This window comes from Sarcophilus harrisii, chromosome 3 (genome assembly GCF_902635505.1).
Source record: "Sarcophilus harrisii chromosome 3, mSarHar1.11, whole genome shotgun sequence".
Classification (NCBI taxonomy): domain Eukaryota; kingdom Metazoa; phylum Chordata; class Mammalia; order Dasyuromorphia; family Dasyuridae; genus Sarcophilus; species Sarcophilus harrisii.
The window spans coordinates 609,133,595-609,147,426 of NC_045428.1; the positions used below are offsets into that span (position 1 = coordinate 609,133,595).

A 13,832-nucleotide genomic window follows, 5' to 3' on the forward strand; every position below is an offset into this window, starting at 1 on the left:
AGTGCTCGTCTCTGGTTGATGCGTTTATCCACTCACAGTTCAGCCAAGAGGGTCTTCTGACCCTTCCTCACAGACTGAGTGCCACATCCAGGCTCCTTATCTTTGCCCTGTCTGTGCCCCTGCCTCTCTCCCCCCACAACACACACAGAGACCAGGAGCACATTACTATCTCTTGGAGTCCCTGACTAACTTTAGGACTCATCTGCAGACCCTTTGTGGGTCTTATTTCACCCCAATGTTGCCTGGTATCTGTTAGACATACGTGTGTCCATGTGTGAGGAACGGCCCAGGGAGAGCTGGAAGACCAGCAAGTTTTTCCTCATCAAGGACTCATTTCTCAAATATATAGGGAACTAATCAAAATTACAAAAATAAGAGTCATTCCACGATTTACAAACGGTCAAAGGATATCAATGAATAATTTTCCGAAGAAAAAATCTAAACTAGTAATAAATATATGAAAAAATGCTCTAAATCACAAATAACTACAGCAATTCAAGTCAAAACAACTCTGAGGTTACCACCTCCCTCCTATCAGATTGGTTCACATGACAAAAAAGGAAAATTATATATGCTGGAGGGGATGTGGAAAAATTGGGACACTGATGTGCTGCTGGTTAGGTTGGGAAATGGTCCAACCGTTCTGGAGAGCAATTTGGAAGGGTGCCCAAAGGGCTATAAAACCATACCTACTCTTTCATCTTGCAATACCCCTACTAGGTCTGTATACCAAAGAAGCTAAAGAAAAAGGCAATTATGTACAAAAACATTTATGGCAGTTCTTTTAATAATTGTAAAAAAAATTGGAAATCAAGGGTTTGCTTATCAGGGAATGGACAAACAAGTTGTGCTATATGATTGGGATAGGATATTATACTGTAAGAAATTTTTGAAAAGGGATGATTTTAGAGAAATCTAGGAAGACTTATATGAATGGATGCAAAGTAACGTGGGCAGAATCCAGAGAACACCGAACAGAGCAACATCAATGCTGTATGACGATCAACTTGACTACCCTGATCAAGACAATGAGCCAAGACAATTCCAAAGGATCCATGACCAAAAAAAGAAAAAGCTGTCCACCTCCAGAGAGAGAACTGATGAACTCTGAATGCAGATTTGCACTTCATTTTTTTTGCCTTTTTCTCAATATCAATAACAAGGAAATATGTTTTGCATGACTTCACATACATAATAGGTATCATAGTGCTTGTCTTCTCAATAGGTGTGGGAGGAGCTGGAGGGAGGGAGAGGATTTAGAACTCAAAATTTAAAACAATGAATGTAAAAAAAATTGTGTTGAAAAGAACTAATTACAAAGGATCTGAGTGACACAGGCTGATAGACTCAGGAGAAGGGAGTGGAGGGGGCAGAGGGAGACAGAGCCAGATAGGGGATGGATGCCATTCACCTCAGAGGCAGTGCTGCACAGTGGAAAGAACCTTCGACTGGGATTCAAAAGAGATAGATTTGAATTTCATCTCTGCCACTAACTTGACTGAATGACTTTTAGCAGGTTATTTCTCTCCCCTAAACCTAGTTTCTTATTCTTTAACATGAAAACTTACTCAAAGAAAGCCAACCTCTGAGTAACTGGATAGTTAATGATGGTCTTCGAGGCCAGATAATGAAGCATTTCTCCTTCTCCACAGTGGAGGATCAAGGTACTACTAGGGCAGAATGTGGTATATATTGGCAGAGGCAGTCACCACATTTGGGTATTTTTCTTATCTTTTTTAATACAAGAAAGGGTTTGATATGAATGGGAGAGGGTTTTTTCCCTCTAAATGGGAATTCATATCAAACCCTTTCTTATGACAGCGACATAAAGGCAAAACACATTGATAAACTATATTTTTAAAAATGAGGGGAAAATATTGTCTAGATCTCCTCGAAGTCAATCAGTCAACACTGATTAAGCTTCTACTGTATACCAAGTGCCATGCTAAAGGCTGAAGATACCAACAAAAGGAAAAAGACAATTCCTGCTTGTAAGTATCTCAGTCTAATCGAGGAGACCATGTGCCAATGACTAGTTACAAATATGATTTAGACAAGATAACTTAGAGACAATCCACAAAGGGAAGGCACTAAGATTAAGGTGTACCAGAGAGGCCTGTCAGAAAAGGGTGGAATTTTAGCAGAAGTCAATTGCTAGAAACGAGCAAGGAAAGCATTCCAGTTATGGGGGACAACCCAGGAAAATGCCCAGAGTCTGAAGATGGAGTGTGGTGTTTGAGGGACAGCCAGGAGGCCAGTGGCATTGGTCTCAGTATGTGAGGAGATGAGGTGTAAGGAGACTGGAAAGATATTGTGAAAGATTTTGAATGTCAGACAAAAGATTGTGAGTCATTGGACTTTATTGAGTTAGGGGGTGACGTGGTCAGATCGGTGCCTTTGACAGCCGAATGGAGGATAGACAGAATTGGGGAGAGACTTGAGACAAGAAGGACAATTAATAGCTACTTACAAAAGTCCAGACGTGAGTTGATGAGGTTCTGTGAAGGTGTTAGAAAAGAGAAGAGGGTGTATACAGGAGATGTTACAAAAGTAGAATTGACAGACCCTGGAAACAGATTAGACATGGGGGCTGAGAGGGTGAACAGTCAAGGAAGGCACTTGGTTTGCAAACCAATGTTATGAAGAGGCTGGTGGTACTCTCAACTGGAAGAGGGAAGTTAGGATAAGGGGAAAGGTATGGAATTCAGTTTTAAGATGTCTATAAGATGTCCAGCTGGATGTGCTCCATAAGCAGTTGGGAAGTCAACAGACAGGTCAAAGCTAGATAACTACATTTGAGAATCATCAGTATAAAATGGTCTTTAAATCCGTGGAAGCTGAAGGGGCCACCAAGTGAAGTAGAATAGAGGAAGAAGAGTAGAGGGCCTAGGACATCTATGGTTAGAGGGCATGATCTGGAAGAGGAGCCAGCAAAGGAGACAGAGGAGAGGTCAGAGATGGAGGAGGAGAGCCAGGAGAATGCTTGTGGTTCTTGAGAGAAGAGAGTATCAATTTTGGGAGAGTGACCATCAATGTCAATGGTTGCAGAGAGCTTGAGGAGAATGAGGACTAAGAAAAGATGAGGGTAGGGCAACCAAGAGATCGCTTGTAATTGTGGAGAGGACAGTTTTGTTTAAGTGATGGGGAGTGGTCCAAGGCTGAAGGAGCTAAGAAGGCATTCTAGGTACGATTGCCTAGCAGCAGCGAGGGCCCAGTTAAAGTGGTATGATTGTTTCCACCTTCATTCTGCAGCACTTGAGTAGGAATGAAGGCACAGGGAGTAAGAGTGATCCAAGACTGAGACTTGGCAAGGCTAGATTGGAGATCAGAGAAGTGAGAAGAGACTTTTAAAAAGTGGAGAATAGAGTGTTGGAAGGGTTCCCCAAGGGGTCAAGATGGGGAAGGAGAATGAACCTAGTGTAGGGGTGTTGACCTGGGAAAGAACTGAGGGGCCAAGGGATTAGACAAAAATCAGGGTTGGAGTTTGGAAGGCAGAGGGAGAGGAAGAACGACAATAGATTTTGATTATATAAGGGATTTCAGAGTCATGAACATGTAAGTTGTACATTTTTGGAAAATAGCAAGATCAAGGGTAAGACCATCTGTATTTGTGTGTGTGTGTGTGTGTGTGTGTGTGTGTGTGTGTGTGTGTGTGTGTGATGAGGTAGAGGAGGAGCTCATTAAAAATGAGTAACTTCAAGAACTGAGAGGTTAGGATGTTTGAGGGTATACCAAGATGATGAAGTTCCTTGGTACAAGGGCAGGAATTGAGGAAACAAGACAGTAAGCCAAACACTGATCTCATCGATGAAGGAGAAAGAGTGTCCCAGGGGTCAATAGACAACAGGTACCAAGACCCTGATTGGGCGGTAAATATGTTCTGGGGGAAGCTCACCCAAGGAGAATTTGCCGAGGGACAGGGGCAGGGAAGGAGGCCCTGGAGGTGGCAGGGGGAGCTCTCGGTGTCCTTGTTGCTGTAAAATCCAAAGATTCTGTGTCCAACATAAATGTTAGAAATCGGCTATTCGAGTACTGAAGCGGATTCAGCAAGCTCATTCATGTGGTCACTTTGTCCACTGATGTCAACTGCAGCTCATCCTGTGTGGCCTTTGTCCATGTCCTCTCATACCTTTGACATAGAAGTCTTTTACAAATGTACAAACACTGGTTGTTATCGGGAAGGTGACCTGGGAGTTCAAGGAATGATCTCTCCAAAACCTACGTCCTTCTTGGCCAGAACAGCCAAATCTCTGTTGAGGAAGTGGGACGAGAGAAGATAAAAAGAGATGAAGCTTCTTGACTTTGGGGAAAGCCAATGAATGCAGAGGCTCCAGGAGCTGCAGTTTCACTAGAAAGCAGATCAATTGATTCCTATTACATAAGATTCATTACATGTAAGAGAGGGCCAAGGGTCAGTGTATGTTTTGGGCCAGATAGGACCCATGTCCTGTGCCTAGAGACAGGAAGATTAGGACCTAAGTAAGGAAGCTGGTTTGAAAAGGGGATCTCAAATGCTGGAGGAGGTTCCTCTTTGTAGTCAGAAGTGTGCTGGTACACATTTAATAACTGGCCCTCCCAGAGGAAGAAATGTCTACATGAAGTACTTTTAACCCTTTTTCATCGACATCATTAACCTTTTCTCCATCACTTTCTCAAGCCTAGAAAACTAACAAAACACTGTCAAGCCCTGACTTGTAGCATTTTCCCACTTCTGAGATTTAAATGTTCACATGGAAAATTCAACAATCGGCTCTCCCAAGCCGGGAACAGCCGACTCCAACTCACCCCCACATACTTCTCATGCCCAGAGAATATTTAAATAGGAAATAATAGCATTAGAAGTCATTTAGTCCAAACCCTTTAAACATTATGGGGGAGAAAATGGAGATTCCCACTGGGGGTTACAGTACTATGTCCAAAGCCTTATGGATGGGTCAGTGGTAGCAGAGCAACCCAATGAATGGGATATTTCTTATTTGCAAAAAAAGAACGTTTACCTTGGAAGGATTCTTTGACTCATAATAAAGGTAATGTGCAGCAATGTACCCATGTGGGAAGGTGCGTGCATGTGTATGTATGCAGGTAAATATAGTTGTGCAAACATAGATTGCACATGCTGTGTAAGCACATGTGTACATTTACAGGTGAATGTTGTGTATTGTGTGCATGGCGTGTAAGGTAATATTTGCAGGTAACTGTGCACACACTGTGCATGTGTATTGTGTGCATGGTGTGTAAGCACGTGTGTATATTTGCAGGTAAGTGTATTTGCACACATCGTGCATGTGTATTGTGTGTATGGTGTGTAAGCACATGTGTATATTTGCAGGTAACTGTGCCCACACTATGCATGTGGATTGTGTGCATGGTTTGTAAGCACGTGTATATTTGCAGATAAGTGTATTTGCACACTTTATGCATTTGTATTGTGTGCATGGTGTGTAAGCACGTGTGTATATTTGCAGGTAACTGTGCACACACTGTGCATGTGTATTGTGTGTATGGTGTGCAAGCACATCTATATATTTGCAGGTAAGTGTATTTGCACACTTTGTGCATGTGTATTGTGTGCATGGTGTGTAAGCACGTGTGTATATTTGCAGATAACTGTGCACACACTGTGCATGTGTATTGTGTTATGGTGTGCAAGCACGTGTGTATATTTGCAGGTGTTTTTGTTTTTGTACCCACTGTGCATGTGTATTGTGTGCATGGTGTGTAAGCACATGTATATATTTGCAGATAAGTGTATTTGCACACACTGTGCATGTGAATTGTGTGCATGGTGTGTAAGCACATGTGTATATTTGCAGGTAAGTGTATTTGCATACCCTGTGCATGTGTATTATGTGCATGGTGTGTAAGCATGTGTGTATATTTGCAGATAAGTGTGCACATGCACACATACATTGAGCACACTATGTGTGCATGATATGCAAGGTGTGGAAACATGTGTATATACATACATGTATGTACATGTGTGTGTGCAAGAGCTCAAGTTAACTGTCTAAAAAAGGAGGTGATGAAGGGGAGAACGAGGACTGAGGTTACTGAGATTTGGGGAAAGAGTCCACTCAGTGCCGGGGTCCCCCTCTTAAAGTACTTGGGGTTTTTGTGCCACACTAGATTCCCCTAGGAAAGTGGGTCTTGACCTGGGGAGGAGGAAGGCCTGCCCACAGATTCCAGGGGGTCCAGAAACTTGCTTTAACATTTTTTGGTAACTAGTTCAATAGAACCAAATTCCTTCATCAAACGAGATGTTTGCCAAGTGCTTAGCATAGAGCCTTGCACAGTGGTTCTCAAAGTCTGGTCTAGAGGATTCTGGGGACTCTGAAACCCTTTTAGAGGGTCTACAAATTCAAAAATAGTTTTTATTTCCAATATGATAAGTGTCTATAAATAGAATCCAGATAAACAAAAACGCTTTGGAGAGATCCTCAATCATTTTTAATAGGATAAAGATACTGAAAACAAAAGTTTGAGAACCACTGGGCCCTAGCACATAGTAGGTGCTTACTAAATGCTGATTTCCCTCCCCTTCCCCTTGATAATCCTCCATTTATTTTTCACTTGAAAATATCATTCTAAGAACGACTATTCTGGCAGGGTCACCTCCCAACGGGTCCAGGGCACAATTATCCAAGAGTCCCGTCCTGGTTACGCCGGAGCCCTTTGAGGCCAGCATTGAGCATGGCCCGAGCACAATGGAGATGCTCAATAAAGGCATCTTGGATTGAACAGAATTGGGAAAGTCTGGACACGCTTGTCTGCTTTCGGTCTTTGGAGGGGCAGAAGGCCTAGGAGCCTGCAAGCTCCTAGGTGAAAATGGGCTTAGACCAGAGTCCCTGGCTCATTTCATCATGGGAGGGTCAATGGAGGGTACAGAGAGAAGAGGAAGGGAGAGCAACCCTGAGGACTGAATGAGGATGGGAGGAAAAGTAGGATCGAGGAAAGAAAGAAAGATGGGAGGGAGGGAGGGAGGGAGGGAGGCAGAGAGAAAGGAGGGAAGGAGGGAGGGAGGAAGGAAGGAAGAAAGGGAGGGAGGGAGGGGGGAGGGAAGAAGAGAGGGAGGGATGGGAAGGAAGGAAGGAAGGAAGGACGGAAGGAAGGAAGGAAGGAAGGAAGGAAGGAAGGAAGGAAGGAAGGAAGGAAGGAAGGAGAGACAGAAATGATCAATAGCATGGAGGAGAATGGAGGCCCAGACTGACTAGAAATGAGGAGGGACAGTGTTTAGGACAGAAAGAGAACAAGGACTTCTCTGGAGCTGGATTGAGACCCCCTAAGGAAGTGGCCCCCTAGGCTCCTGCAGGCACTTGTGTCCTTACCTCGGTGGCGAAGAAGCCCTTGGCTCGGTGTTTGCCCAGAGAAGGAAGGCCGCCCGGCCCGGGCCCCTCACTCGCGCTGATGGTCTGCTGGGCAGCCGCCAGTATCTCGTCTAGTTTGTCTGGAGAGAGGGAAGGAGTGCCTTTGGTGAGGGGGCTTCCAGTCCACCTGCAAACTGAGCCAACTGCTCTCCCGCCCAACCCTTTTCTATCATCCTCCACAAGTGGATGGAATCTGGGGGAGGCAGGAAAGGAGGGCAGAAGGAGAGAGAGGGTCGGTGCATGCAGTGGAGGGAAAGGAAGGTGAGTGCAAATCAGGGGGAAGAACTAAAGGACAAAGAGAGGAGAGAGCCAGTGGGAGAATAGAGAGAGGAAGAAGGGAGAGAGAGCAGGAGGACCAGGAGGCGGCAGAGGCAGAGTGAGAACAGGGGGATGGCATTTAGGCTAGTCCAGCCTGGGAGTGTCCACATCAGGCCGTGTCGGGCACACACCAATGGCCAGTTGGAAGAACAGACAAAACTGGGGTTGGGAGGCAGAGTGGGGGATGCACAGCAGAGCTTGGCCAAGGCAGCAAAGGAGAGGAAGGATGGACAGCCTGGGCAGAACTGGCTGGGGAGAGGGACCAAGGGAGAAGAAAGAGGGCTTAGGGAGAGAGCATGGAAGCAGAAAGAGATGGGGTAGAGCTAGAAAGAATTGGGGACTGCAGTGGGAGAAGTACAGCCAACGTGAGTCGGGGCACAGCATGTTGGGACCAGAGAGAATGGGGCAGTGGGTGTGGGAGGGGCTTGGAGTGTGTGGATTTAGAAAGGCAACAGCATTGTGGGAGAGAGATGGCCAGGGACGGGCAGGAGCAGGTGTGGGGGAAGGAGTGGGCGCTTACTCAGGGCCATCTGATAGACTGTCCTCTTCTTCTCCACGCTGGGCATCGGAGCCTGCTCATAATCTGTGGACAGAGGCAGGTGAGGGTCAGTAGGACCTCGGGCACAAGGAGAGGACAGGACAAAGGGTCTGCCAGCCAGGTGAAACAGCGGGTGCCAATGGATTGTCTGGACGTGGAGGGTTATCCCTTGGGGCCACCAGAGTTGGGGGGGCTAGTTGGAGGGGAACAAGACGGGGATGTGCCTGGGGGCCCTCCCCCCAGCCCTGGGACGCACTCACCACTCTTCTTCTTCCAGGGGGAAACTAGCCGGGGGAGCAGCAGAGGAGCCAAGAATTAGGAGGTGAGGGGGGAGGCCCAGGGTCTTGGAGACTGCCCACCCCTCACCCCAGGACACCTGCCCTCCCCAGGGGGCCATTTCCTTCTCCTGAAGTTCTGGGGGGGGGAACCACACCTTCTACTCTCATGGGAGGCTAGGGAGAGGATAGATGGGAGTGGGGGTAGGGACACAGAAACAGCACAACAGTGAGAGACTGGCACATCTTAGCTCCCATTTCTATAGCTCTTGGGCCTCCAAACAGTCCTGTGAGGTGGACCCGGAGCTGAGCTCTGTGCACCTTGTAGTGAGTGGGCAGAGAACAAGTCTCCCTTAAACTTGGGAGCATTTCCCCTGCCCCTCCCAGGACCAGCATGGGGCTGAGGCTATACTCGGTGCTGAACCACGTTTGCTGTACTTGTACGGTCTCCAGTTTGCATATCAGGAAACTGGGGCCAGAGAAGACATGGCCGGTTGGCATGTGGTCAGGCCAGGACTAGAACTCAAATCTTTGGACCCTCTAGTCCAGGACACATCTGTTCTACCAGCTGCAAAATTGTGAAAGAGCCTGAGGCACAGAAATGGAGAGGGGCACGAGGACACGGAGACCAGAGCAGGAGCAAAGCTGGGGACACAGTGGGCAGACACTGCGGGCGCCAGGAGGCGCGGACAAGGACCCCTGCTGCTAGCGACACTAACACGCCCGCGGTGCCCGCCCCTCTGCCCTACCCCATCCCGCCTCACCCATCTCCTCCAGCTCCGAAGTCATGGACTTAGACCGCAGCGAGATGGCGGGGGGTGGGAGACGCTTAGCCTGCTGGGGCACTGAAAAAGCGGAAAGCCGAGTTAGCGCCATGGCGGGTGGGCTTTCTGCCTGCCCTCGGCCAGTGGGGATGTTCCCCTGGGCTGCAAGGCTGACTCCCTTCGAGAAGATGGGAGACCCCCGACCTTCAGACTTGGGGTTTCTCAATAAATGCTAGCTACTTCCCAAGGGGTAAAAAAATCACATCTCCTTCATGAGGCTGGTTGGGGGGGGTAGGCTGGGTAAATCCATTTCTCAGTTCAGTGACTGTCCCAGGTTAGAAAGTGGCAGGCTTGTGGAGGCTGAAGGGAGGCTGGACAGGGTCCTTGGGGAGGAGATGGCAGCGCGTCCCCAGGCAACAAGGCAGGTCACCTTTCTTGTGGACAGCCTCGTCCATGTCCGGGTGCCGGGTGACCATCACCACCTTCACCATCAGGGTGTTGCCACCCTGGCGGATCATATTGACCACTTGCCGATGCCCAACCTTGACAACATTCTGTCCATTCACCTAGGACAGAAACACCCCCCCAAATAAAAACTCAGGGTTCATTTATTCGACAAACATTTGTGACACATTCACACCGCCAAGCTCGGGAAATACAGAGAAGAAAATGACAATGTCCCGGCCCTCTCGCTGTACTGTGGAGCCATCAAAGTAGACACAAAACACACAGTGAATTCACGATTCTCTGAGGCCGCTGACCCTTTGATAGCCTTCTCTCCCTGTGGGACAGTGGTTTTCAGACCCAAATGCATCCTTCTCCCTCTTCAGGACCCTCACAAAGTAAGATGGCTGGGAGGCTCTGGAACCAGGAGGACTTGAGTTCAAACACAGCCTCAGACACTTACTAGCTGAGTACACATGACCTTGGTCTGCCTCAGTTTCCTTCTCTGTCAAGTGGGAGTGATACTAACTTTGACCTCTCAGGTTGCTGTGAGGACCATATGAGGTCATATTTGTAATGTGATGCTAGTCATTATGATTATTCTGTGTCTCCTTCCTTGTGACCTTCCCATGATTCCTATAAGATCGTCAGTCCCTAGAAAACAAGAATTGTTCTTTGCCTCTCTTGTATCCCCAGATCTTCGTATAGTGCCTAGCACATAGTAGGTACTCAAATGCTGTCTAACTCCTCACAGTGCTTGTGATTCCTCACAGTGCCTGACATATAGTAGGCACTTAAATGCTTGCTGACTCCTCGCAGTGCCCGACATATAGTAGGCACTTAAATGTTTGCTGGCTCCTCCAAAACTTTTCTTCCTTGTAACATCTGCCTAGGTCTCTCTTTTTCTGTGAAAACTGTTAGTGCTCTGCTTCCTTAGGACCCTTTCTCATTCCCATTCCATCCCTTCCTATGATTAGCCCAGGTCTCTCCCTAACCGCTGAGAGCACATTTTGACCTGACCCCCCCATGTAGCCTCTCCGTCTCCCAGTGTAGCCTCTTAACACCTGCCGTTCTCTCCAACGTGCCGGCCATCTCCAAATGTCTTCCTATCCGATCTCTCCCTTTACACTTTTCCCAAGGCATGGAGTCCTTGAAAAATTGGCAAGAAGGAGAACTGCAGAATTCTTTTAGCTCAATGACATCCCTGATAGGAAAGAGAGTCAAGGGGGACTCGCTGGGGGCTGGATACCCACAATGCCTCTGTGCCTAAGTGGATCCAGAACTAGACGAATAGGAAGCTGAAGGCAGAGGGAACTATGGGGATTGAGGGAAAAGGAAGAAAAAAAAAGAAGGAAGGAAGAAACATTAAGTATTGGCTATGTAAAAGCACAATGCTAAGTGTTTTAAACCTCACAACCATCCTGCAGGAAGTGTTATTTTTTTATTTTTATTCATTCATTTATTCATTTTTTGCTCAGGCAATTAGAGTTAAGTGACTTGAGCAGGGTTGTACAGCCAGGAAGTGTTAAGTGTCTGAGGCAGATTTGAACTCAGGTCCTTCTGACTTCAGGGCTAGTGCTCTATCTACTGCACCTCCCTAGCTGCCCCCAAGTGCTATTATTTAATCCATTTTCTAGTTGAGGAAATTGAGGCAAACAGAATGAGCTGCCTAGAATCACACAGCTAATAAGGGCCCAAGACCCCACTGAGGTCTCATCGACTCTAAGCCCATCATTCTACCTCTGGGCCACCAGGTGCGGGGGAATACAGCTCTTGGAGTCAGGAGAGCCAGACAGTGAAGTCTGGAGAGGGCATTCACATGCTGGAAGTCAAGTTCCTGACTCGAAAAAATTACCAGAGAATTGGGGGCCGGCTTGGTTGCTCACCTCGATGAGGAAGTCCCCCATCCGAAGTCCTGCTCTCCAAGCCACACCGCCCTCATCCACAGATTCAAGGTACTGAAGGGCAGGGAACGCTGGGGTGGGAGTGAACTCCTCGATGGGGGTCTGCGCTGCGGGGAGGAGCAGACAGGGTCGGTGGGGAGGGGGGAGAAGCCTGAGGGGCACAGCTCCCAAGGGAGCAGAGCTGGGGAGCCCAACCCCAATCTCTCGGTTGGAGAGCCCCTTTCCCTCCCTTAGGCTCAGAAAACAGCCTTCCTACCCCCCTCCTAGTACTCACCCTTGGCCCCCCGCAGCACAAAACCGAACCCCTCACTGTCCTTCTTCTGTAGCAGGACGGTCTTCTCCTTAATGATGTAGTCACTGTGGGGGGAAGGGGAGAGAGAAAGAGCAGTGGAGCAGGACCCGAGATGCTCACCTCCTCCCTTCCTTCTCTGCCGCCCCGGAGCTCCTTGCAGCCCCCTCTTCTCCATGGCCTGATTTACTCAGCAATAACCTTCCAACCCTCCTCGCCCTCCCCGATGCCCCAAGTATGGGGCCCCCATACCAAGGTCCCGAGTGCAGAGGGTCCCTCTGCAATACTGAAGGGGCGCAAGGGGCCCGAGCGCCTGACCGGCGAGGTCCTTGGGCCTCCAAAGGAAAGGCCCCATTCAATGATCTGATCGTGTCCCTTATGCAGATACCTACTGACCCAAGTAGGCTGCACTGAGCCCCACGGCACACTCAGAGTTTTCTGACGCTCCAGTCCCCATCCCCAGACGCACGCTAATCAGGCTTGGGCCGCCCCAGTAAGCTCTTGCCAAGACCCGCTTCAAGCGGACTCCAGTGACAGCGTACCCCCGCCCCGAGGCAGCCAGTCTTCCTCGGCCGTGAGTGGACCCCCACACTCTGAAGTGGTCCGAGCACCTGGCAGGACCTACACAGACCTCTTCGGCAAAGCAATGCGCCAAGGGGATTCTACAGCTCCTTTCTGAAGCACTCGCTGCCATGGTCTGTTATTGGACTGTGTGGAGATGGTCTCTGAAGGACGGGGGGGGGGTGGGAATGCCTCGTTGTCCCCCTTTTATAGATGAGACACTCTTTTCACTAGGGTCCCCTAGCCAAGGACTACTAGAGTCAGAGCTTCCAAAGCCAGGCCTCGCGTCACTGGGTCAGGAAATCCGCTCACGGGAGAGGGGAGCAAAGAGGAGCTCCTAACAGATTCCAAATCCCAGAAATGACCGAACTTATATCCACTGCACTTTGGATACCCTCCTCCCCAACGTGTTCTAGGATACCCCCCTCCCCAACATGCTCTAGGATACGCCCTTCTCTGACGTGCTCTAGGATACCCCCCTCCCCGACGTGCTCCTTATCCTAAGATTCCCATAAGCTCCCAAATCCAGGTATGCCTTAAGGATGCTCCAATTATACCCAGTCCAAGACAATCAATATGGCAATAATTCCAAAATATGGCCCTAATAAGCTTCAATAATACTCAAATATACTCTGTATGTACCCCTGGTATGTGTCAGGAATATCCCAAAGCTCTCTTTATTAGACTTTGATTCCCAACCGTGTCCGAAATATGTTTCCATCATACTCACCCACCCACAGGCTTCCATAATGCCCCAACGCGGGCCAAAGGCACTCTGGGAACTAGCCCTACATCTCAGGCCAGGTCAATATACAGAAATGCCACAAGCAGATTTCAGAAATCCCCATGATGCAGCGGGGGGCCGCCCGGGATATTTCAATAATATGCAAAGTGCCACATATACTCCAGTTACATACCTCGATACCCCTAAAGCTCCGGGTTTCACCTAGAAAACACCATCCCATCCCAAGGATACTCTGGAAATGTCCATCACACCTCCAGTAGGATACCTCAGCTCAAATACACACAGAGCATTCAGTAAGAAGCTACTATGTGCTGGACACTAGACTAGGCCCCAGGAATAAAATATGAAGTCAACTAGATCCTGACCTCGAGGAGCTTAGATTCTGCCCAGAGAAGTCCACACCAGATCTGTTCAAAATAAATCCAGAGCCAGTTTAGGGGTAGGGGGCAAGGAGCGTCGGCTCTTAAGGGGATCAGAGAGAGTCTTTGGAGGCCCATGTTGCTTAAGTGTGCTCTCCAGGGAGCTCAGGATTTCAAGAGGCAGAGGTAGGAGGAAAAGCATTCCAGTTGTGGGGAGCAATGAAAAACATTTATTAACCACCTACTGTATGCTCACTACTATACAAGGCAC

General features: G+C 48.3%; 1 protein-coding gene across 1 annotated transcript in view; it reads right to left on the bottom strand.

Annotated features, from left to right (window-relative positions):
• The window catches only part of SHANK1 (SH3 and multiple ankyrin repeat domains 1), a 44,541-nt gene that overhangs the window by 19,698 nt on the left and 11,011 nt on the right, over positions 1-13,832 (bottom strand). Inside the window, exons 4-10 of the mRNA XM_031961835.1 lie at positions 11,882-11,964; positions 11,590-11,714; positions 9,690-9,825; positions 9,260-9,340; positions 8,481-8,504; positions 8,203-8,265; positions 7,326-7,444 (exon numbers count right to left, since the gene is read on the bottom strand). Of these exons, the coding sequence (XP_031817695.1) occupies positions 7,326-7,444; positions 8,203-8,265; positions 8,481-8,504; positions 9,260-9,340; positions 9,690-9,825; positions 11,590-11,714; positions 11,882-11,964 (631 nt within the window). The remainder of the gene's footprint in view (positions 1-7,325; positions 7,445-8,202; positions 8,266-8,480; positions 8,505-9,259; positions 9,341-9,689; positions 9,826-11,589; positions 11,715-11,881; positions 11,965-13,832) is intronic.